Source organism: Centrocercus urophasianus, unplaced genomic scaffold (assembly GCF_019232065.1).
Source record: "Centrocercus urophasianus isolate 14NV4802_14NV808 unplaced genomic scaffold, USGS_Curo_1.0 seq_22, whole genome shotgun sequence".
NCBI classification, from domain to species: Eukaryota; Metazoa; Chordata; class Aves; order Galliformes; family Phasianidae; genus Centrocercus; species Centrocercus urophasianus.
This window is the reverse complement of record NW_024884778.1, coordinates 4,326,789-4,352,724: the sequence shown is the minus strand read 5'-3', so window position 1 is coordinate 4,352,724 and position 25,936 is coordinate 4,326,789. Positions and strand designations below refer to the sequence as shown.

Genomic DNA, 25,936 nt, shown 5'->3' with positions numbered 1-25,936 from the left:
CCTCGTCCTGGTACGGGAATCCCCGGCATTCTGCATGTATTACCACAAACCTCACTCCGTGTCGCCTCGACACTTTCCCTGCACATCGTTTGCATTCAGAGCGTCCCTCCCTGCCTCTCAGCGCACGCCGAGCCCGTCCCGCTAACAAGGGCCTGCCCCCAGCTCGTACTTTTCCACTTTGACCCCGAAACGCGGATTTTCGGGACGTCACGGAAAGCCCCGCCTTGTAAAGGGGCGGTGACGTCACGCCCAGCTGCGCTCAGAGCCCCGTGACGTCACGCCGCGAGCTCCGAGCGGGGCGGGGGCCGAGGGGCCGCAGGTGGGCACGCGTGGGGCTCGAGCCGTAGCGTTGCGGCGGGCGGAGGCGGCGGCCCGGCCCGGCCCCGGGGCGGACTCAGTACCGGGCGGGGCGGACGCGGCGCTGTGGGCGTGCGGGAGAGGCGCGGCGCGGCTCGGAGCGGAGCGGCGGTCACCTCGCGGCTCTCCTCTCGCGGCGGCGACGATGCAGGCGGAGTCGGGAATCGTGCCGGACTTCGAGGTGGGAGAGGAGTTCCACGAGGAGCCCAAGACGTACTACGAGCTGAAGAGTCAGCCGCTTAAAAGCAGGTGGGCGGCGGCGGCCGGGCCGCGGAGGACGCGCTGTCCTGGCGTGGATCGGGGCCTGGGGGAAGGGAACGGGTTGGGAGCGGCTGCGATAAACGGCACCGGAGGGGAACGTCCTGCGGAGCAGCGCGTTAAAAGCAGCCATTGAGCCGGTGTTTCCTGCAAGAATGGCAGTTTTGTTCGGCCTGCGCGGGGCGGGCCCGTCCCCGCCGTGCCATTATGTAAAGGGCATTGTCGGCGGGGCACGGGGCCGGCTGCTCTGCGCTGCTTTGCTCCGCACTGCTTTGCTTTGCTCCGCGCTGCACTGCACTGCGCGGTCCCGTCGAGTTGCACAGCCCCGGCCGGGCGGGGACAGGCGGTGCGATGCGCTCCGTGCTTTGCGCTTTGGCTGCGCGGTCGCCGCAAGGTCTCGCGTTCCGGGCCGATCTCTTTCATTTGACTTTGAAAGCAGGTGTGTTGTGTGCGAGCGAGCGCTGGGGATTGGAAACTTTCGGCGGTGTGTCAGCTTCTTCCTGAAGTGTTTTTTTTCTTTTTTTTCCCGCAGATCCGCACTTTATTCTTACTCGAAGCGGCTATGTCGCTTAGATTTATTTTTTTCTTTTTAAGAGGAATAAAACCACAGAGTTCTATTTCTTTTGGTGTATTACTGTGCCCGATTTCACTCGTGGTGCTGGAAGTGCCCCTAGATGCCCTGAGCCCTCCTGCTTTCTGTGTGTCTCCACTCTGAGCTCTGGGCCAGGATGAGCCCTCACCTCAGCACCAGGTTCTGCTGTGGGTGGATCTCATTGCAGCCGGGGCTGTTAGCTTGCTTTCACAGTCACGGCTTGTGCTTCTGAACAATGCTCTGTGTCCGGCTGTGTGTGTAGCTGGAAAATGAATGGGAAGGTAAATATTAAAAACTGCTGGAACGAAGTTGGATTGCGTTGCGTGTCAGACTGACTTCAGATGAATTCTTGATCGTGCTCTGAGTGCTGAAGAAGCACGGCAGTCTCATAGTGAAAGACGTGAAGGGTGCAGAGGAGGTGGACCTGCTGCTGTGGAGGCAGCTGGGGTGGTGTGGGGTCAGTGACCGTGTTGTAGCAGTCACCGTGCAGGTCACCAATTCACAGCTATCAGCCTGGATTGCAGCAGCCTCAGGTTCTGGCTGGTGTGCGCTACAGTTTTGTCCCTTTGCAGTCATCTCCTCTGTAATCTGTAAGTTGTCTTGCACAAATGTTACAAGCACTCTTGGCTCTTGTGATGTGCTGCCTTGCTGTCACTTTGGGCTTCCCTGACTTTCCCCAGCATGTTGGCTGATGTGCTGACCTTGCTGTGTCACCTGCCTTGTGTGCAGCTGTCACCTCCAGGTGAGTCCCAGCAACTCCTGGCCACGCTGGAGCTGAAGAGCCAAGGACCCAGACATCCCTGCTAGGTCCATGTGAACCAGAGCCAGACTGATGGAACCTGATAATGGGTGGCAGAAGTTGCTCATAAAACTGCCTGCTTCATAGTGTGCAGATTATAATCTGTGGGGATTTCAGTACTCCTTCAGCACTGCTCAGGTCTGAACCAAGCCTGATGGGTGGTCGTTGGGGAATCCAGCATCACTGTGCTGCTTTCTTCTGTAATGCAATCAGAGTAATAGCACAGCACTGGGTTCAAATGGTGTCATGATGGGGCTGTAGCCACAAAAACTGCTTTCTTACAGTCCTCTCTACAGCTTTACCCAGTGGAGCAGGTGGAACAGAGGCAAGCACTGGTATTAGGGGTTGGGGCTTAATAATGATCTGCTACTTTCCCTGTTGAGAACTGTTGATTTCCTAGCAACGTTCAGGGCTTTCTCTGATGCTTTTTAACAATAAGAAGTGAGAAGCATCCTCGGCTTACTCACAGCACTGAAATTGTGAGTAGATAGAAAAAGGCACACCGCTCAGCAGTACATAGCAGTGCCAGTGGCTCTGACCCTAGAAGAAATGTTTTATTGTCACTTGAACTTGGTCCTGGCTGCCTCTTTTTCAGGTCTTGTTCTCCTCGCATCCTCCCCAGTTGCTTGTTTTTTGGTGTATGACATCCAGCTCGATATTCCTCCTTGTTGATGTGCCATCTCAGTTAGTCTATCCATATTTCATAATTGAAGTCTGCAATCCAAAGCTGCCAGGGGTCCAATAACAAAAGCTTTTTGCTGTAAATACTGTACGAAGTTAGACCAAGCCACAACTGAATACTAGAGGCCAGGGAAAAATGTCAGCAAAAAGCTTTAATCACAAGGGACGAAAAGAAGTCATTGGACAAAGATGCATCATTTCCAACCACGTTTCCTAAGCTCTCCAGGTCTGTAAGAACCTAGCTTCTTGTACAAAGCGCTAGATACACTTAGGGTTCTCTGGAATTTGTTGTGGTTGAACATCTTTGAAAACTGAGATGATGGTTTGGTTGCTTTGGTTTCTCCAGAGTGACTCCTCGCTGTGGGAGGAAACTGGATTTGAACTCATGTCTCAGTGGCTGGGCATGGTTTCCTTCCCCCTCTTCACATTTGTACTTCATTCCTCTGCTGCCTTATTTTTGGAGACCAATTTATGAGTACACACTCTTGAGTATATACGTGCTTGTATAATGAGCAGGTAAATAAGGTTTCCTTTTTGGTGTAAGCAGTGAACAGTGAAATGGGTGGAGTTTTATTTTCAGACAATCAATTGAAGAAAGTAATCAGTGATTGCCAGAAATAAACACAGATGTCACCTCTGCACGCAGCCACCAGAACACAGTTACAGTACATCTGTCACAGTGCTAACGTGGTTTCTTTAAAACATTTGACTTTTTAAAGCTCTACTTTGGGTATCAAACTGGGATCTTCAAGGGAGGGCCTCACAGCCTGCTGCTGTTGCTCGCAGTTGCTGTAGTATTTACTTTGTCCTCTTGCCTATTCTGCATGCTGTTACCACTTATTGACCCTGCTCCTGCCCTGTTCTGTACACGTTTTCCTTTGGGTGGATGTTGATCGGGTACCACTGAAGGCACAGCTTGACCCACTGAGGTGCACACAGTGCTCTGAACTGACCCAAATATGGCCAAAAATAAAAGACAAAAAAAAAAAAAAAAAAAAAAAAAAAGATTAAAATGATCTGTTTTCTTGAGTCCCTGTAATGTGTGTGCATTGGTGTGAGCTGCCTCTGAAGTGCCAGGACATAATTATCAGCTGTTGTCATTTACTTCCTTGCTCTAAATAAAGCCACATACCTGCAGTTAGGTTGCTGCTGGTTGTGCTATTTTCTTTCACCCTTTTGCAGCCAGTTTATATTCAGACTGGTTTGGAACGATGGCAACTACTGGAGTTATTTTTAGTGGAAAAAAATGATTAGGAAATGCTTTTAAGTTGTGTGTTAGTTGTAGAGGAAGCTTGTTCTTGCTTTATGAGCAATAGCATTGAGCTGTAGAGTTTGTCATTGCTGCGGCAGTGATGTAAGCTGTTGGTACCTTACTTCCATCTGCTTGTACCTCCCCTATGCCCGGCTGGGATCCCCTGGAAAGCACTTCACTTGCTTCCTCCTGATACTGTGCTGAGCACTGAAGACCAGATTTAATAGCAGCTTTCCTTATAATGCCCTGTGTTTGTTTAGGAAATGTTAATGTAACCAGAGGCAAACGTTTCTGAGATGTGTGCTTACTGTGGAGCCCAACAGGACTCTTCTGAAGTGCCTCAATCTGCAGATGATCAAATTTAATTTTGCAAATGATCTTTGCAGTGTGATTAAGTTTAAACTTGATTACATTGAGGCTTCTCAGCACTGAATTTGTGCTTTACTGGAGGTAGTCTTCATAGCACTGCTATTTACGGATCTTATTTGAGTGTTTTATATTCTGGTTAGGTTCTGCAATGCAGTTTGTTCAGGCTACTGCTTACATCTGTTCCAGTTGTGCAAGAAGTGGAAAATAGACTTTATTTAGAACTGGTCACATGTGCTCCCATCCAGGAACTGTGTCTCAGCGTGCTTAAAAAAATAAAAATGTATCTTGGAGGAACAGATTTAAAAAGTTCCTGAAATATTTTTCAGACTGTTATGAGGATTGTTATGTATTTTAAACTGAAAGGTAATAATGTCTGAGTTGGAAGTGGTATGAAGCTGGTGTTGGCTGAAGGCAATGGTAAGGGCAGTGGGAGCAGAGCTGAGCTGGAGGTCTGTGTCTTTGAAATGTCTTCCGTGGTGTTTCTGTGAGTCAGTAATCCCACCTTTGTTCTGCACCTCACATTCTCTTCATTGGAAGGAAACCCTGTTAGCCAAATATTCTTGTATTCTCTTACTTTGGACTTGAAAGGCTGTAATTGGCGTCTCTGTTGTGTAAACATATGGAGACAATAAGAAGTTGCACAGAAAAATGGTATTTCTTTTGTATTAGGAGCTGGTACTGATCTGTGTAACAGAGCATTTTCCATTGTGAAAGATTCCTGTGACCTTTTCTCTTTAGAGGAGCTCTCTCTGCTATTTGCAGTAGGCCTTTGCTGTTTAGCATGGAAACAGAAATAGCCCATGAAATTCTGTTCAGCATTTGCTTTGATAGGAGCTATTAAACGTTACCTTTTCACTTCCCCAGCTTGCTTTTCTCAGGAGAACTGTGCTTGGCTGCCAAGCTCATCATGCAGCACGCAGATATTTTGGGATGGAGCTGACTACACTGACTCTGCACCTTTGGGCAGATGCATTTATCAAACAATTGGCTGCATTCGTTGTGAGTACACACTCTACATGAAGTAAATCCGTGCCTCACTGCTGAGCCTCCCTCACTGGCTAAGACTGATTTCGACAGCCCAGGTTACAACTGGAATTGGTCTATTCTTCCATTTTTCATTCTGTGCTGTTTGTTTGTATGTTGCACTCTTTGTGATGGTCTCAGAGGGCTGTTCCAGAACTGTTGGAGGCAGTGTGACCAACTCCTGCTGCACTGTGTGATCAGGATCTAGAAGAAGAGAGCGAAAGATACCCTTGGATGCATTATCTTACTAACAAATTTTTCCCATCTGTACACTGCAGGATTAGAAGTTTAATAGGAAGAAATCAGTACAGCTGTTAAAAATGAGGGTACAGGAGACAACCCCTGTTTCTTTTCGTGTTCCCTAATGAGCCACTTTGAGATGTTGGGAGTGAAATAAGAATAATCTTGTGTTTACTTTTCTGCTAAAATTGAAATTGCACGCTGACTGCTAATTGTCTTTGGAGCACAGTCTGCCATTTCAGCTCCGGGAACAAAATGAGAGTCCAGCTTTCATTAAGCTGCTCGGGCCCTTGGCCATTATTGTCTGTCTCTTTCTATTTAAGATTCTAAAAGTTTTCAAAATATATTATGGTAGTGTTTGTTCTTGATAAAATTTATTGTCTTTTCCTATCATTTTTGCTGGATCAAAGACAATGTGATGAGGCAGGGTAGCCTGGCAGATCTTGCTGTACTGTTAACTACTACATCCCTATATATTATACTGGTTACTGTTTTGCTGCTGGGAAGCACGAGGCAGCTACTGATTTGCATATAATTTCACACTTCATTTCATTTGGGGGGGAGAACAGCTTAGGAAAAAAGCATCATATTCTAGACTCATGATAAAATAATGCTATTGCTTCACCTACAGCAGCTGTAAAGTGCTGCTGCTGATTTGAGCTTCAGGACCTAAATAGTGCATTCCCTATGAGGGCTGCAGTGTGCCCTCAGCCTTCATGCCTAGGGATGGCAAGAGGCACAGCTTTGTGTGCCTTCTCAAAGCACTCTGTCCTGGTAATGTTGGCCACAGTGTCACCTTGTGACTCACAGGAGCCTGGCTGTTGATGTCTATGGGCTTCATCTGAAAGTAAGGATTTTAAAGAGGCCATTCTTCCAGCATGGCATAGGTATTGCTGCTCCACGTGAAAGAGTTGTGAACGTGGATAAGAAAGGCTTAGAATGCAACTGCTAGTTAATACTTCAACCACTAACAGTGTGCTTGGATGACACTCGCTTTTTCTGGTAGCATCTCTGCTGCAAGGGCTGCTGTTGTGTTTGTGCTAGCAGCTCTCTGCTCAGCATGCAGCCATGGCCGGGTGGGTTGTGCTTTTTCCTTCAGTGCTTGGTGGTTCTGAGCGACTAACATGCAGCCCCTTGCCCTGCCCTGCTGCCAGCAGCTGCTGCGAGGACCGGCCAGGCAGGTTGAGGGCAGAAATGTGTTGCTGCTGTATATAATTACAGCTTCCAGCGTCAGCCAGCAGGGCTGCTCGCTGTGATGATTGGTGCCTGTACTGCTATGTAAAGCAGAACGCGAGCTTAATGCTGGGTTTGGGCTACTATTTTAATATTGTAATTAGCAGCCTTTAGCAGTAAACAAGTTTGTTTTTTTTTTTTAAATCAGTTCCATGAAGATTATGCTTTCACAATTTAAGCAGACGTACGTTTGCAGACGTGGGGAGTTTGTTTCAGGAACTGTGTATTACTTGGAGGAGAAGAGCATTAAGGACAAACAAATACCCTGTTTCTTTTTCTTTTTTCTATACCCAGTGTATTTTGGGTTTGGTTTTGGGCAGCTGCAGGGTGATCCTGTAGTCACTATTCAATGAGGATGTTTCAGCTAAGAACAACTGACACATTTGAGGCAATGTGGCAATCTCTTGGATTCATCCTTTTAAATGCTTCCCAAAAAAAACGTGAGCTAGTTTCACAGGTATGTTCTGTTTCCCTTCGTGGCTGATCTTTGGACACAAAATGAACTTAAATCTCTCTCAAGCTGCTGCTTTCATTGGTTGCTGTGCGTCAGGTTGGATATTAGGAAGAATTTCTTCTCAGAGTGGTGAGGCACTGGCATAGTGGTGGGATCAGCATCTCTGGAGGTGTCCAGGAAAAAGGTGGATGATGGCACTGAGGGATGTGTCAGTGGCCGTGGTGGAGGTGCATTGGCGTTGGATTAGGTGATCTCAGTGGCCTTTCCCCCCTTAGTGATCCTATTATCAGTAGACTTGTGTGGCTTGTTGGGCTGAGCCAGCCTGGCTTTCTCCACCTACTGGTTGCAAAGAGTGAAGAGACAAGAGGGCTGAAGATGTAGGGAGCAGGAAGGTTTGTATCTGCTCAGAATTTCATCGGTGTGCATGCAAGGGTGACGTGCATGGTTTGGCCTGCTGTTACATTAAATGATTTACTTGAGATGAATTTGAAGAGAAAAGGACTTTGCATGGGGAAAATTAGTGTTTTGGGTATATGGAAAGATGCTAATCAGCTTTGAGATATTTTAAGTGCTGGAGGCTTGCCAAGTTGATGTGTCTCTAAGCATTAGGCCAATAAGAGGTACCGTAGTTTCAAAGTGTGGATGCTATGACACCATTCCTCTTCTTCAGCACAAAGTGCTATGCAAAGAGTAGAAACCTGGCAGGGCAGGGATTTTGGGATCAGAGAAACCAGAGGAGTAACGAGAAAAAGAAGTGGGAACCACTGGAATGTTCTGAATGAGGGATGCTTCAGAGAATGGAGAAAGGGATGATTAACGATCTTTACTAATCTTACTCCCAACCATCCTGTTGTAACATGTAAACACATACAGAAAATAGGAGTTACTGTGATTCTTTCCGGGCTAGAAGAAGGCAGCTAAAAGGCTTGGGATGGAGCTAACTCAACTGTAAGCTGCTTCAGGGTGAGGAAATGGGAGCAGACACTTGGAGCTGCCAGACACTGAGAGGTGAGGATTGGGGGCAGGAGGGGGCTGTGGTCCTGGAGCTTCACACTGCCAAGCTGACATAGTGCCGGGAGCTGAAAGGGGATGGTTGAGAGATCTGGAGTGGGAGAGCCGGGCTCAGCCTTTGTGTACGTTCATTGCTTTTCAGGATTCTTTGAGGTTTCTCTAAATAAAGAAGGAGAGTTTGTGTAAAGCAAGATTTATTTTGGAAGTGCTTTTTCTGGGACGTGACCCTGCATGGTAATAAAAAACAAGGCTGTAAAGTCAGAGTAGCAGTACGGAGGGAGAGGTCACAAAGCAACCCCTTCCTTCTTACAGTGCCTGTGTACTTCACTCTAAATAAATAAGTTACAACCTCGGGGTGTGAAATCAGAGATGAGATATGCCAACGTGCAAGAGGGAGATGATCTTACAGAGAAGCAAAGGGAGAAACTTGCTCTGAGCTGCTAGGAGCATAGAGAAGCATGAGGCCTCTGCAGTGGGTCTCTTGGGATGCCATTAACTATTGTTTGGGTTTCTGCTCTGCAATCTTTGTTTGTACCAAATATTTACAGTTTTAGCAAGCTCATCCCGCACATCAGTTTGCCTAGTGAAGGAATGGGCACGGTTATGAGTTGTGGGGATTTCTTGTTTATTTATTGCTGCTGTAAGACGAATGTCACTGTCTGATATTCTGCCCTTGGAGAAGGCACAGTGTAAATCTGTTAAGCTGCTCCTTTGTTTGTTAGTTTTGTGCATAATGAGTTTGGAATTTAAGATTAGTGGTGTGCTGTGTAACTGCTTATTTTGTGACCTCATCCTCCCGTTCTGCTTGCCTGCTTGTCCACCTGTCACATCCTGTTGGGCACCTAGGGCTATGTTCCTTTGGTTTTGCATTGCATCATCTCATTTTTGTGTGTTCTGCACCTTAGTGGAATTGGGGGGGGGGGGGGGGGGAGGGAAAGGAAACAAAAAAAAAAACAACTAAAAAAGAACAACCCCCCCCCTGCAAAACCAACAGAAAATACACCCATGTGAAGTGGGTGTTTATATTCATTACAGAATGTGTGTGGAAAATGTGGCTTCAGGGAACCATGGAGTGGTTTGTGCTGGAAGGGAACTTTCAGAATCACCCAGTCTGGTCCCTGTGCTCCAGGCAGACACATCTCTCATCGGACCAGGCTGCCAGTCTCACCAAACCTGAGTCAGCCAGTGGGGGATGTAAGGATATATACTGTAGACAACCAGTGAGCTATGGCTTTTTCAACGTGTGTCTTCAACAGGAGCTGCTCCATTTTGCCTTGTGTAATGTTCATTGGGCTGGTAGGAGCCGGAGTGGCTTAGGAACACAGTGAGCATCCACCTGGGATTGTTCTCATCCTGCTTCAGAAAATGATTTTTTGGAGTGGAGCAGCTCTACCAGGAAGCATGGAGGATGTGCTCACAAATTAGATCTTTTTCAGCCCCATCTGTTCCTTAAAGGCTGTTAGCCAAGTTTCAGCAATTGGGGTCACAGCTTGAAGTACAGGGAGCTGCGTGAGCCCTGAGTGGTGATGTTTGCAGCACAGGCAGTGGGATGAAGGCAAGACATTCCTAGAGTTATGGGAAGCAGAGGGGTTAGCAAGGGGTGAGGAAATTAACTCTGAAATTGGTGATTGAAGGGCTTCTCTTAGTGGTATGTATTAGTAGAGAAGAATATGAGGAGTGAAGGCACATACAGGTCACTTCTTGAAAGCACTTCACCTTTTAGGAATGTGCAATAGTGTGTAGTGCAGCAGGAGAAGCCAGAATCTGTAAAAGCAGGTAAGTTCCAAGGAGTGAAGTGAGCAAGGCAGGAGATAGACCATAATCTTGTTCTGTCACAAACTTGTTTTTTTTTTTTTTTAATTTAGCTTGTTGCACAATTTACAGTTTCAATCTAATTGCAAAACTGTTCTGCAAGTGATAATTTGGTTCCCAGCTAACACAGCTTTTGTATTTACCACACAAACTGGTCCCTGGAGCTGCCGGCCCTACTGATGCTGGGGCTGGGCTGACTGTTTTGTGTGTCACAGAGATCTGCATGGAACCTTTGTCCCTTGGGATCATCTGGGAGGTAGCGGCGCTGCCTCGTGGTGATGCTGCAGGCAGAGATGTCAGTCTTGGAATGAAGTTCTGCTGTTGGATTTAAGTGATTTCAGGTGCTGTCGTACCATTACCCGATGCGTGTTTCGCATCTGTCATTTAATACCTTTGCACTGAGGAAGACCAGGTTTATGAAGTAACACGATGTAGAAAGTCACAGTATCTGTTTTTGTTATTGTTTCCAGTGTTTTTATTATTTATTGCTGTGTTTACTTCTTTCTTGTGGCAAGGACTCTCCCATCTCTTGAAATCCCAATTTTGCAATCGCTATTCCCTGTATTGAAGTGCTTCAGTATCAGGCTGTGCTTTTGGGAAGTGCTAAATTTGGCTGCTTGCAGACTCATCCCAAGTACAGAAGACGTTCAGTAGGCGCCGTTTGACTTCATGCAGTGCTATCAGGAACACTTGGCTTTGGGAGCTCTGATGGAAATGTAGTTCCTATCTTCTATATAGGAGAAATCAGTGATGAAATTAGAAACTGCATGCATTTGGTGAGATTTTAGTAGCCTGCAGAGCACCCTTTGCAGCAGAAAGATGGGTGCTCTGGAGCTGCAAGATGGTACTGATTGTATTGCCTTTCTGCTGGAACAAAAATATAACTGGTTCAGCATTTGCACGTTCCACTTGTGTATTGTTTTCGCTTTATTTTGTGCATTTAGAGAATGCTGTGCTCGGCAAACTGCTGCTTTAGTATTTTCTGTGGAATGGAAACCATCTGGATAATTTAACTGAATTTTATCTAAGGTCTTGGTAACAGGCTCTGTTCTGTTTCTTGGCATCTTGCTTGATGAAGATGAGAATTCGAGTTAAAATTCAAGAAGTTAAATATGGGCTGGTTTATGGCCCGGAATTTTAGAAGCAACTTCTGCTTATTTGAAATCTTAAAGGTATTCAACATATTAAAATCCTATACGGTCTCTCCCAAAAGCGTTTTCCCTGAGCAAATGCCTCCTGTAAGGCTTTTTCTTTCTTTCCCGAATGTACTTTGAATCTTTTGTGTAGTGGGACTTGCATGTTAGGAAAGTGTTCAGCATTTGTGCTGTGGCTGCTTTGAAAGAGAGCTGTCATAAGCGCATGCTAAAGTTAAGCATATGCTTAAAGGCTTTTCTTAATTAAAGTGCAGTTCAGAAAAACCCTTCCATGTCTTCTTTATTTCAGACTCCGAATTAAATCAATTGGCTTTGTACTCATAGGTTTAAACTTGTTGCAGCCCTCGGGTAACAAATATGTTGGAGTCCCCCACCCCTGATCCAGCAAACTTGTAGTGCAGGAGCTGTGCTGCTGTGCTGAGGTTTCAACACATGGCTTAAAAATGGTGTTGGATTGGAAGATGAATTTTCAGTGTATGGCAGGTTAAATCCAATGGACTTCTGAGCCTGACACCATGATTTGGTGTATTCCACTTCCACGTGTAAGAAGGAGAAGTAAGAAATCATCCTAGGTAAAGATAAATGCGTTATCTTTGTGACATGAGATGCTCAACAGGAAGACGACCATCAGTCAGACTTTTTTTTCCCTACAGAAAGAGTTAAGCACCCATTTAGTTTCTGATGTCCTGATGATAACGTTGGCTTGTGTTATTTAATTTTATTTTGAGTGAGATGAAGGGAAGAGATAATATTCTCAGCGTTGGTAGGTTGTGGGCGTTGGGGGGAGAGGCAGTTAGATTTGCCTAAATGGTGATGAATGATTCTTTGAATGCTTTGTGTGCCCATGATATTGACACATTCTGGTGTGGGGTTCATCCAGTAGAAGGAGCATTTTGTGACTGCAGCATTCTGAATGGGAGCTTTGCTGCTGGCCTACTCTCAGATCTCATATGGAAAGGTTCTGCACGTTTGGAATAGAGCTATTTTCAAGAGTCGTCAGATTTTCCTGGTGGCTGGAGGAGTCGTTTCATCGAGTCCAGCTTGGAGCCACGTCTTGTTGGCAATGGGTTCTTCCGAAGGTGGAGACCTCACGGCTTCTCTAGGGAACCTGTTCCAGCATTTGTCCACACACAGGCTATAGAACTGGTGTATGTTTGTTTACTTATTTTTGCTTCTCTTGTGCCTATCTCAGATAGAAAATACTTGTTGCATTTTCTGTCGCTGTATTGAACTTCGTAGTACTGTAGGTTTGAGGGGGCCGAACCATTTCACCTCAGTTGTGCTGTTTCAGCTTTGCTTTTGTAAGCTGGACAAGGGGAGTTATTTCTTAATCTAAACTGTTGCATTTGGTCATTCAATCAAGCCGTTGTCCAGGCATTGGTAAGGTGGGCAATCCTTGTACCCTTTGCCTCACCTTGGAGTGGCTTCCCTGTTCTGACTCCATCTTGGTTGGTTCTTCAATGTGTTGTTCTCCTACATGGCAGAGCTGCAAAGCATGCAATGAGCACTTCAGCTTTGATGCAGAGGTGTCCAGTGCACAGAGCTGTGCCTCAGTGCTGTTTGTGCAAAGCTCCTGACAGATGCTCATTGCCTGTGATGTTATCAGCACTGCTAAACATGTGTAATAATTCCACAAGGCTGTTGACTAAAACATTTCAGCTCTTTGATGCACCAGCACTAACTTGTCTGTTATGAATTCATATATGAAGTTAAAATTGCTTTTAAAATAGTAAACATGAACTTTGGCTGTTTCTTGCTTAAGGGATAATTCTAGAATGTGTTCTTCAGTGCCTTTTGTAACATGGAGCTGCTTCTGTGTTCCTCAGGACAGCCTACAAGCTTTGTTCAACAAATAACACATGCAATTGAGTATCTTGACTGTTCTGGCATTGGTTATCCTGTGTGAAACTATCCAGGGCTGCATTTTAGTGTTTGGTGCCTTGCTTTTGGCAGCTTAGGGACCAGCAAACTGGAGAGCTTGCAGAAATTAAGTGCAAATCTTTAACAGGGCTGTTGATCACAAATAAGAGCTGGGTGCTGCGCCATGCCATTGCAGTCTTTGCTTGGTATCAGAGCAGCGAATGTGTGCTGACTGTAAAGGCTCCAGTTAGTGCTGTAGTGTCAGGCTCTGGCATGTTTTGGTAACTGTAGTTGACTGGGAATAGCAGAACATGGAGTATGGAAAATAAACCATGTTTATTGCTCCAGTTTTTGTTCCTTCTGCATTTCCAGTAACTGTTGAGAAATGAGCAGAAAATTCAGGGTGGGTGTTTTCCCAGAGCACCACATTCTGGGGGAGAGGGCTGATGTCTTTGTGCTGCTTAGAAGCTCTGAGGCAAGCTGAGACCCTGAGCTGGGTGGGCTCAGTCCTTGTGTGAGCTGCTGCTTAGTAAAGCTGTCTGGGCAGTTTAACTCTGCAGTACTGAACTTCAATTAAGTTGTCAGGTGTAGCATTGCTTTAGGCGTTAATAGAGTTTTACTCTCACTTAAAAATCTGGTTTAGTAATTAACCTCCATGTTACTCTGAAGTTCAGAAGTCATTTGTTTAGTGCAGCAAATCTAGTGCCGTGTGAATTAAAACATGGAAGATGTTCAGTAATGAGAAATGGAAACAGGAAAGTGCAGAAATTGGATTATACGCAGTTTACAGGGAACTGTGCTAGATGCCCAGTTTTGAATTAAGAGTTTAATTCTGAAGGCACTGCTTCGCTTCTGCATTTGGATAGTTGAGGAATATTCTGTTTTATATAGGAACTGAATAATGGATTTCACTTGTTGCACACTGACTTGTAGTTGCACTCAGTGGTACAGCTTTTTCTGCAGTGTGCTTTTGGTGACAGCACAGTTGCCAGGAGGTGCAGTGTGTTCAGATGCTGGATGCGAAGTGCCAAGAGGACTGTGAAACTGCTCCCACAGTTCTGACTTTCCCCAGAAAATTCCAGGCTTAGAGCTGGCCTATTATTGCAATAGTACCCATGGCTCTATGCTTTCCAGGACTGGAGGGATAACATCTCATTGAGTTGTACAGGCTGACTTGCTTCCTTGTACCCCAGCATTTCCCTCATACTGTTGGCAGGCAGAGTGAGATGGAGAGGAGCTGGGGGGGCAGGCAGTAGCAGCAAGCAGCTGCCATGCCAGTGCAGTGCTCAGGCTGCAGCCCTAAACGTGCTCCAGAGCAAAACATCCTCGTGCTAAATCTCCTCCAGTACATTTCAGAGGTAAACATGCTGGAGTTGGAGGTTCAGTGTTCTCCCAGCCATGTCCCGTATAGCATGGATACGTGGAATCCAAGCCTCAATCATTTCTAACTTCTGAGTGATTCAAGGAGGGAAAAAAATATAGCTTCATATCTGTTACTTAACTACTTCAAAGCAGTAATTTGGGGTAAAAGTTCATCTCCTGCTTGCCAGCAGGACTCTGCACTGCTCGGGGCGTGACTTTGGGCTACACCTGGTGTCCTGTAGCTACGGGCTGCTGCTGGGAGGGATGGCTGTGCCCAGCTTTGCCTCCAGCCACAGGTCTGCTCCCTCCCTGCTGAAGAAGTGAGCAGCTGGGGCAGCTCCCTTCAGCCGTTTATCTCTCCGAGGCAGTCGGAAAAGTCCACATGTGCCCAAAAAAGCTTTGTTTTCCTTCAGCTCACAGCACTGTGCTGTGGCTGTGCAGTGTTAAGACCCAACCTACAGAGGATTGAGGACCATACATAAAATTATAGAATGGCCTGGGTTGAAAGGGACCACAGTGACTACATAGTTTCAACCCCCCTGCTATGAGCTGGGTCCCCAACCACCAGACCAGGCTGCCCAGAGCCACATCCAGCCTGGCCTTGAATGTCTCCAGTGATGGGAGGGTAAGTCTCCTCCTTCCATAGCAGCTTGCATTTACATACAGTTTGGGACATAAAATTGTACCACTGATTTAAAATCAAAGCAAAAGGGATCTGTGGTTACAACTGGCCTGTGCTTGGTTTGTACATGGCTGAGTGTTGCTGCCTTAAAGCCAGTATTCCTGTGGGAAACATGATGTGTATCATGCCTACATTCAATGAAATGAATGAGTTTGGTTTGATGGCTTTGTCATTGATTTTTAATGTACTGATTCTCTTAAATGAGTGGTAATGCCAGCATTCTTGGTAACCTGACAGGGCTCCCTTCTCAAGCTTTATGCTGCTCTATAGGCGTCACATCCCAAATGCAGTGAATCACTGAGCTAATCATCTTATGGCTCGTGCATAGTTGAGTTAATTCTGTGTAATAATTTACTGATGTCAGCTATGCTGTGGTAGTTATCTATGTGCAAAGTCCTGGTTCGTAGCAAATATGATGTAATGCTTGCTAACACAAACCTCTCTGGCCGTAGGCTAAGCTGTCTTAGTACACGTTTGCTGTGATCTAACAGCACACGTGGCTGTGCTAGCTCCTCAGCTGCTGAATGGTAACTTGTTAAACCAAAGTGTTTAGGTTGGCTGCTTGAGTCTCCCTGCCACCATCCAGATTTGGAGTCAGTTGCTTCGATTGTAGCTGTGATGTCCAATCCATCCTGTGTTAATTTGTTTTCCACAGGAGACAGAAAATGTGTATAATGGATGAAACAGGATTGAATTCTTTCAGTGTGTAGCCATGGCTGGTAACTGTGGACTAGTTTAGCAGGGTTCACATCTGTGTTAGCTTTCTGAAGACAACATGAAGCTATTATGCAGTTACTACCCACTCCAGGATTTGCACATCAATTAGGAGAGGCTGCTTACTCATGCTCCTCAAAAGTTGTGCCAAAATAGCAGTTACATTATGTCAGAGCCCATATTTTCATCCAGGACAATTAATCAGGATGTAAACCTTGTTACTCCTCAGTAGCTTTGTGTATGTGCCTGGGACTTTGATACAGGGTGCTTCAGAAGGTTCAAGAAGGCTCCTCTGCAGTTGGCACACATCAGGGAAATTATGATGAAATGTGATGTTATTTTTCCAGCAGTATATCTGGGAAGTTCCAACCAGAAAGTTCTCTATCAACAGCTTTGCTGTTGTAATTTATCCTTTTGCAGTTGTAATTTATCCTAGTTTAATACTCAGGATCCCTGCTTGGGGACACCTGTGTTGCTGTGAGATGTATACGAGCCTGAGGTAGGGAGGTGCTTCCCAGCAAATCTGCAACCTGAGAGGAAGGAATGGGAAACAGATGGCTGCAGGAGGAAAGCATGAGGCAGTGTTGCCAGTGCAGCAAGGAGTCTTTGCTCCCTGAGTACCTGTCAGCATCCCATATAGGTACCTGGCACATGTGTGCTTGGCATTCTGCTGCTTAGATCCTTCTTTCAGCAGCTTTTATGTTCCAGGTTGCCCCACGATCCCTTTGGATCTTGTGGTTTCCTGGTTGTTCCAGGAAGTCATCCATGGTGATGTAATGCTCCTGCTCTGCTTGTGTGTGCCACAGAACCATGTCTGTTTACTTTCTTTATGCAACGCTGCATATAAAAGTTCTGCAGGCAGATCTTCAGTGCTGCATGGACCTCTTCAAATTAATAAAAGCTGTGAATCAAATCCTGGCTTTTGCTGAAGCTGGTGACTTGCTTGTAACGTTTCTTCTCAAATTTCAAGAGTCTGTGGTTCTGGATGCCAGCCCCGTCTCCTTGGGCAGTCAGTAAAACTCACTATGGTTCCGAGGCTGGTGGTAGCAGAGCTGAGGACAGATGCAAAATGTCAGTTCAGATGTGATGCGACAAGGCAGTAGTGCATTTGGAGAAGTGTCAAAACCTGTTGTAATGGAAACAGGAAAATAGTGGCTTTACTGAGGCTTCTGGCCTTAGACAAGAACCTGGAGATCTGCCTCGTGACCTTCCGGGCTCTCTGCACATATGACCTGCCTTGTGTGCTGTATCAGAGCTTCTTCCAAAGAAAAGGAGAGGCTCAAAAGTAATCCCAGGAGCTGTGTGTGCCGAGCCGTGTGCAGCAGGACAAGGGTTCTGTAGAGGGGAAAAAAAAGCACTGCCATGCTGAAAGCGTGGTCTAAGGTCTGTTCAGTAATTCTTGATCCTGATTCAGTCTTCTGTCTGCTTTGCCAAATGCCTTGTAACGCAGGGAAAATGATAACTCAGAAAAGATGATGTGCAATAAAAATAGTAGCGCTTGCTCCAAATCCTCCATACGCTGATGGCTGGATTTTCAGGCGGTAGATTCCAGTGAGGCGTGCCAACAGGCCGCATACCTGCCTGTGATGTGGCCCTCTTTCCATGAAAAGCCATTTGGGTTAGAGACAAGGGTGAAGTCACCAGGAGTCTGTGGTATCTCTGTGAATTAGATCCAATCGTGTAGTTTATTAGAAGAAATGAAGCAGCATACCTTCTGAGGTCCTAGATGAGATTCTTGCTTTAGGAATCCTCTCCTGTTTCCATTTATTTCTTCCCGATTGGAAAACTCATAGTGAGTGTATATAAATTCATATCATTAGAGACCATCTGGAAATAGCTATAGCAGACTAAATTATGTCTAATAAAAACTTTCTAAAGATCTTTTCTCTGAGGGAAGGGAGGATGGAAGCCTGGAAAAAGGAAAAAAAAAAAAAAATATAAAAAAAAAATCCAGACCATTAGATCAGGGTTCAACTATATGAAATTATGGTAATGTTTTCATTTGGAAAAAGCACAGAGAAATTGAATTATGATTGAATGCAAATGCTGAAACATTAAAATTCTACTTAGCCTGTGGCTGTTCACTTAGTTTATTCTGTCCTGCTACCTTCAAAATGCAAACAACCATAACATCGTTTGACCTATCAGAATAAAATTAAGTATAGGAAATGCAGTAATACAGGTTTGCGAGGGAAGAAGTAAATTTAAGCAAATAGTCAACTCCTGGATTTGGTTGTCCCAGAAGGCTGTGGAGGTATTAGTAGGTTCGAAAAGGGATTGGGTGTTGGAGGGGCACTGGGGAGCAGAGCATGGGCAGCAGGCAGGTTTGTAGAATTGTAGAATGACTTAAGGTGGAAGGGACCTCAATGATCACACAGTTTCAACCACCTCTCATGGACAGGGTTGCCAAGGTTGTGTGCTTGTCAGTTGGAGGCAGGGTGCTGAGCTGGGTGGAAATGTGGAATTCTACTTATTTTGTGCGTTGGCCCGGCGTCTGGAATTTGGGTACCAATTGACTGAGCTCTGGCAGGTTTGACATCTGGTTCCTTCTTTCTTCAGTTACTTCAAAATCAGGAACTACTCATCGAAGCCTGGACTTAATGAATCACTGCAAATGCCTGATTTGTTGGCAGCTACATGCCACCCAGCTTCACATTCTGTTCTGCTGCCATAATTTTAACAAAATATTGGAACTATGCTCCCCCACTCAAAAAAAACCAAGCAAGTCAAACCCAAAGTATTCAGAGATCTGGGAACTAATATGCAATCCTCCCCCAGTTTATTTGTACCAAGTGTTTGGGTAGGCCTTGGTAGTACTCTCAGCTGCAGAGCAGGTTTTAGTCAAGAAAAGCTTGGCTGTCATTTATTCTGAGGAGGTAAATGAGCTAGCTAATCTGGGACTGATGAGAAAGCTCATCTGAGTTGAAAACTCAATCAAAGACATCTGAATCTTTGAGTCCGCATGGAAGAGCTCTTGGATGCCTTGCTTTAGTGGGGGATTGGTTGTTATCTTGTCAGTCATGTTTATTAGTTTGGGTTAGAGTTTATTGAGATGGCTCTCATGCCTTGCTGTGCTCATCATTGCATGCACAGGAGGCTTGTGTTGTCTCTTAGGGTATTATTTCCATTGTAACCGAAATCTGTCCATTAGCTACCCGTCAGATTTTGACTCTCAAAGCCCACTTCACTGTACCTCAGCATATATGTTAAAACAGCTTAGCTCAGAACTTCTGAAAGGCTGTGTGTGGAGGGAGGTAGAGGAGTAGAAGGTATTTTGTGAGCATCTTCTGCTCCCCTCAGCTTGGTTGAGATACCTGTAAGGAATTTTTGCCTTCAGTGGAGAAGAACAAAGGAGTTAAGGTGAGTTGGCCTCTCTTGGCCAGGGATGTGGTAGATTTGGTATTGACATGCAATGCCCAAGTCCCACTGAAATTTCAAGAGCATAAGCTTTAATGGAGACTTAGAAGTAGGACAATTAAACCTGAACAAACAAAGTACATAAACAATGTCCAATCTGTTTAAGCTTCTCTTTGAGAAGGAAAGATCAGATGCAGATAATGGAACAGCCACGGGTGTATTCAGGATGTGTAATAATGTTCCCCAAGAAATTAAACCTTTTCCATCATTTGAAAAGCTGCCCTGCAGTTTGAGGTGCTGCCCCATCTTTTGTCACTTCCGCAGCATCAGGGAGAGAAATCAATCTGTAATCCAAGTAATCTAAATATAGCACTGTTAGCTTACAAATGAGACTTCTGATGGCTTCAAAATGGATTCTGTAATAAAAGGAAATGTATTTGACACTGCCAGAATGTACAGTCCCACCACAGGCTTGTGAAATAACTGTTACAACAAAAAATTCTGGGCTGTAACAAAGCTTGTTGACGTGTGCAGGTTACTGGAGGGTATTTCTGACTGTTGCCATGAAGATGAGTTAGCAGGAAAAATACTTTCTTTGCAACTGCCGTGCAGCCTTGTGTGTACCATCAGCTTTTGCAAAGAGACTTTAAAAATGGTTTAAGAGGGAAATGGCCTTTAAAAATGTGTACCAGAGTTACGAGCTGTGGGGGCCAGAAGGAAGAAAGTGTGAGTTGGTCGGACAGCCAGAAGCAGCGTTAGCCTGTGTCACTCTCAACTGACTAGAAACTGTTTTGCTGGAGTACCTGGGTTGTTTTTTTCCCATCAAAACCATAGGCTTTGATTTCCCGGCAGTTCTACAAGTGAAGGTTTCAGTTACTCCAAGCGTGCTGGTAACACTTGCAGCTGGTCACTTAAAATGTTGCAAGAAGAACTCATGGCGCTCTTTATGTGATGTTCAAAGATGCGACTTCCAGCCATTGGGTGAGATTATAAATCCAGATTTAGAGGTGAGGTTTGCTCTGCTCACAGTTCTCTTTTTCACAAAACCTTGGCCAAGTGCTGAGTGATTGTTCTTCTTCCATCTGGCAGTATTTTCACAGCCATTGTTTGTAAGTGCATGGAGGGCTCTGGTTCTGCTCAGTACAATAGGGGCATAACCATAAGAAAAGGCATTACAACCGGGCATACAGTGCTGTGGTTTCTGCTTGGCTTGGCTTGAGAGGCACTGGAGATGCATCAGGGAGAGCTTCTGCCCAGCTTTGCAGTGTCCAGAAGTAAACTGCAATGGGAGAACTTTGAAGACCACTAATCTTAGAATGAAAAAAAAAAAAAAAAAAAAAGTCTGCAACCAACTTTTTATCCTACCTACCAGAAGTTGTTTTTCAGGTTGAAATGATGTAGTTAAAAAGAAGTACTGAAGCTAAACTCTGTGCAGTCTGTTTCTATGGGAGATCAGGCTGTGCTGTGCCTTCTGCTGTGCTTTTAACTTGCACGTTTCTGATGCCCACGCACAGCCCTGGATGATGCTGATGAGCCCAATGCTAGAGACCACTGCTTGGGCTCTGCTCCTTTTCTGCATGTGTCATCATGGCCTGTTGCTGATTTGAGACACGGTCTTATCTCTGGCTGTGGCAGTCACGTTAATACAAGAAAACGCAATGAAAATACCTGCTTGAGTTCTAAGAGATGTTTCAGGTTATGTAAAACCGAATTTAAAATAGTAGCCTTTTCACAACATTTGGGGCACGTGTTAGTGAATATGAATTTTCAACGCAGTGCCGGCAGAGTTACTTTAACAGATGCAGAACTGCATTGCTAAGAATAGTTTCTGCAGTTATCTCCCCACACAAATTTTCTCCTCAGGCATTTGCAATGTGCTTATCTGCACTGCAGAAGACTGCATGCATCTTCAGACTTCTTTGTTTTGTTTTGTTTTTTTTTTGCAGGAACTAATCTGCAAGCTTTCTGCTCTCCGAGGGTATCAAAGCATGCTTTTCTGAGGCTGCACTGAGTTCCAACTGATGAATCAGAACTCTGCACAGAAGAATTTGGATATAAACACAATAAGGAAGTTTAGCAATAGCTTTTTTATTCTTTTTTTTTTTTTTTTTTTTTCCCCATTCTTGCTTTCCCTTGGTAAACAGCAACACTTGCTGGCAAGAATGGGAATAACAGATCAGTCTGCTTGTTTTCAGTTGTTTGGTTCATATATGATGGTCATCCAGCTCTTCTGCAGCTGTTAGCCAGTGCAGAATTTACCTGGTGAGGAGGAAAGTGATGCCTTAGCATGAGATGCAGCCTTCGTATGTCTCCTTAAGGCCACCGAGCAACAGAAGTCAAATCTGCAGCTTGTTTGAACACAGCTGAATTCTGAGTTTTCCCACTAAAAGAAATGGAGTGCTCTCATGAGCGAAGCAAACAGAACTCCATCCCAGTAATTGCACAAAACTGTCCTTAAACAAGAAGGGAGGTGTTAATTGAAGGCTGCCTCTCCTTGTTCTCTAGGCAGCAGAACTTTATAGGGTGTGAAACTGTGGTTTTTAAGCAGAGTTAATGAGGATAGACTCGGTTGTTACCAGGTGCTGTTGGTTCAGGCAATGCTGCTGTTTTCCAAGTGCTGTAGTGGGGTCTGAGTGCCTTAGTGGGGGTAAGTGCTTTGCTGTGAGCAAAGAGCATGTGTGAAGAAGGTTATCTACTTATGGGCCCCCAAATGCGTCTGTGCTTCCCTGCTTTTGAAATTTCTTTTAAGGTAGTTGATGATAGCTTGAAGATATCTTGTTTGTTGGTATCATCAGCTGTGTGAGGCTCAGCTTCCTTGCCTACCTTCCCTTTCTCCAGGAGTTTCACTGAGTTTTTTCATCAGTTTAAAACTTCATTTTTCCCAAAGTTGGGATTGGCACAGGCTGACATGGGAGGGGATGGAGTCACTGTCTCTTGGGGTGTTCTGTAGATGTGGTGTTGAGGGACGTGGTTGGTGGGAGTGGTAGGCATTGACTGATGGTTGGACTTGGTCATCTTACTGGTCTTTTGCAACCTTAATGATTCTATGATTTATCTTGCTCAGTTATTACATGCTGCAACAGCGTTTGCAGCAAGATTTCTTAAAAACAGAAGGAAAATGTGCTGGAACACTTACAGGATTCTCTAAACTTAGAACCATACCCAATCCGGCAGTAAGTGTTACACCCTCTTTGCTCCATAATAAGTGCCAACTTGCAGACCTACCCCTGCATCCAGGTTTGCCTCCCAAGTCACTTTACGCAATGGCTTTGGGAGCCAGGTGTGGCTGGGACAAGGAACCTGGGGTCTGCTGTGCCCAGAGCTGCTCCATGAAGGTCTGTAGGACTTCCCCCATTGAAACAAGGGAGTAGGAGTATGGGGAAGCAAAGGGAAGTTTGGGATTTTCCATATTCTTGTGCTTTATTTAAAACAGTGATTCAGACAGCTGAGCAAGACTTGTTATCTGCTCAGCTGTAAGAGAGGCGTTGCCTCCTTTTGTGCCAAATACCTCTGAAGATGCATGAGATGGCAGAAGACAACAAGATCCTTCTGGAATCCAGAACAGAACTTTGGTGATTTTAAAAAATTTAAAAATAAAATTCTTGTAGACTTTGACTTTATATCTGCTAGGAGAGAGCAAGGTTTATGATAAAATCCAGAAAATAAAGCCTTTAGTCAATGAGTATGCCATTGTTGAGGGATAGCTCTTTAATTTCTGCCTGATCTGGGTGATTTGGTATAGTGCATCCAAGTGTGGACCCCCCAGTGCAAGACAGACAGGGAGCTGTTGGAGAGGGTTCAGAGGAGACCACAAAGATGAGCAGTGGGCTGGAGCACCTCCCCTACGAAGACAGGCTGAGGGAGCTGGGCTTGTTCAGCCTGGAGAAAAGAAGGCTGCAGGGTGACCTCATTGCAGCCTTTCAATACCTAAAGGGAGCCTACAAACAGGAGGGGAATCAACTCTTTGAAAGGGTTGATAAGTGCAGATGGACATCAGGGGGAAATTCTTTACAGAAGAGTGGTGAGGTGCTGGAACAGCTGCCCAGAGAGGTTGTGGATGTCCCATCCCTAGAGGTGTTCAAGGCCAGATTGGATGGGGCGCTGGGCAGCCTGGTCTAGCATTAAATGTGGAGGTTGGTGGCCCTGCATGCGGCGGGGAGTTGGAGGTTCATGGTCCTTGAGGTCCCTTCCAACCCTGGCCATTCTGTGGCCATTCTGTATGTTTAGTTCCATGGGAAGGTTACTATGCTTGGGTTTGTTCCTTTCAGTAGCTGTGGTAACCCATAATGATAGAGTGCTCTGTCCTGTAGGTCTGAGATAAGCATTGAAAATCTTCATCTTGCTCTGAAACATGATACAAATGTAATAACTTCAGAAGATGGGCTATAGATTAGCAAATACTTGGTGAGTCATACATTCCCCTTGCTGCTTTCTTCTTTTGCATGTCACAAACATTGAGGAAAGCTCATTCATCCTAGATAGGCGTGAAATCCATCTCTGATGCATAGGGTTGTGACTCAAGGAATGGAAACAAAAAGGCCACTTGGTGTAATGTCTGCTGCTGTGCTCTTGCCAAATGCCTTGAGCAGAGGGGGAAATCTGCTGTAGTTTGTTTGGAAGATGCTTTGAAGATTATAGATCTCTTGCATATAACATACCTCAATTAAACGTGATTAGGAGTGTTGTAAGTAATAACTCTGCTATGAGGATGAAAAGAGGATGAGAAAGGTGAACAGCAGGATGTGAAGGTATTGGTTGGATACATGGGAGAAGGCAGCACAGTAATGGGAGCCGTGTTTCAGAGGAAGTGAGGCAGGGCAGCAGCCGGCAGTCTGGTCACACAGGAGCATTGGCTGGGGGGATCTAAAGCAGATGTGAGGGATTGGTTGAGAGCTGATGTCAAGGTGAGTCTCCACTTAACGTCCTTGTGCTATCTTAGTCCCCCTCTTTGCTTTTTATGAGACTTTGCCCCTTTCTAATACAGTAATTGAGTATGTCAGATATATCTGTGGCCTGGAGAATTTGCTCTGTGACTTCCCTCTTCTGAAGCCCAGGCTCCCTATGCTTGCTGTTCTGTCCTGAAGGGATTCTTGCTTGAAGTTAAAGGCACGTCCACAACTGCAGTAGCCAGTTCACCTTCTTTCCTATTCACCTTCTGAGGTCACTTTTCCACATCAGTCTCCCTTCACAGCACTTCTGAGGCTCCTTCCTAAAGCTTTTGCTGTGTGCTCACCCACCCAGTCCAACAGAGTGCTTTTTCATCATCCTTATCCTCATGAGCATTTCAAAATGGTCGTGTTAATGAACTGTGCTGGGAGCTGAGGGGCTGGCAGCGAATTTCTGTCATGTTTTAGGGCTGTCTCAGTGGTGTACAAGAACACGTTTTCTTTATCGAATGAACCCATGGTGTTCTCCAGTGGATGCCTTTTACTCCAGCTCTTGCCTTGCTCACCTCTTAATCTCTTTCATCCTGGCAACGGAGGGCTGCAGGAGCAGCTCTCAGGGTGTTCTTGCATGCTGTATTGTTTGAGCAGTGGAGATGCTCTTGTAATTTGCGGGGGGCAGACAAACAGGCTGCAGACTGCTGTGATTGCCCAGGAAATGTTCTGCCAGCTCCACCCTTTCTTCCTGATGCACAGCACTGCCCAGTGATCCAACACTGGGCTGAGGTGGAGAGAGGAGCAGAGACGTGGGTGAGTCATCTCGTGAAGCCTTCCGACAGATGCAACTCCCTGCCTCTGCCTACCTTGCTTGCTTTTCTAGCACTGCTGCCTTCTGCCCCATCTCTTCAGTACCTTTGCGTTGCTCTTTCTCTTCAGAGCATCTCATCAGTCTTCCATTCTTTCCTTCAAGGATTTCTGGTTGCCAGCAAGGAGGGTAAATTGGCAAGCAGAGTTGCTCCTGGACTTGTTGCAGCAGAAAGCATTGCACAAAATCAGCAGTGCTGATAGAAAACAAAGGGTGGGTTCTGTGATATAGAGTGTAGGGAGGAAGAGTGAAAAGATAATCAGCTACGAAGCTGTAGAAAGCTTCTGTCTGTTGATCTTGTTGCATCATAATGAATTTGCCACTGATTTTAGTATGGAAAAGGTGTAGCTGACTATTCCTCTTTCCTTCCAAGGGAGGAAGAGCTCTATGGTAATAATTTTTGACTGAGTCTGAAAGAAGAAAGCTGTATTAAGAGGCCTTCAGCAAGTCCATTTTGGCTTTGGCTGCTCCCTCCGACTCTTCCATCTCTGTAAGGAATGATGTGTGGTTTCTTTTTGCAATGTAAGTGTTTCAGGGGGACGCAACTTCACGGTGGAAACTATCTAATTAAAATTATTAGGAGCTGTGTTTATTTATAACATGTATGAATAATTATTACTCAGAAAGTCTGAGTGTTATTTTCTTGGGAAGTCCCTCATTAGAAACTCTGCATCATCGAGGGTGAGCGGTACTGTTACTTAACTGGTTTCGGTTCACAGCTGGGTGAGGAGCAGAGGGAAAGCTGTAGAGGCAAATGTAACACGCTGCGAATAAGAAAACAGATCTTCCAGCATCTCAAATATATGCTGTAATTATTTTGCCTTGTAGTCCGGAGCTTAAGCTCAGCTAGTGCTTAGCATTTAGGGCAGTGGAATGCTGAGTGTATGAAGATGCTGCTGGGAGGGAGGCAGGAGCAAGCTGGGGGCCTGTGTGTGTGTGTGTGTGTGTGTGTGTGTGTGTGTGTGTGTGTGTGTGTGT

General features: G+C 45.4%; 1 protein-coding gene across 4 annotated transcripts in view; it reads left to right on the top strand.

The window, feature by feature from the left end:
• Window positions 1-457: 457 nt before the first annotated feature.
• MITF (melanocyte inducing transcription factor) overlaps window positions 458-25,936 on the top strand; it is an 85,032-nt gene continuing 59,553 nt past the window's right edge. For all 4 annotated transcript variants that reach the window (XM_042823434.1, XM_042823433.1, XM_042823432.1 and 1 more), the window contains exon 1: window positions 458-606. In XM_042823434.1, the coding sequence (XP_042679368.1) occupies window positions 503-606 (104 nt within the window). In that variant the 5' untranslated portion in view covers window positions 458-502. The remainder of the gene's footprint in view (window positions 607-25,936) is intronic.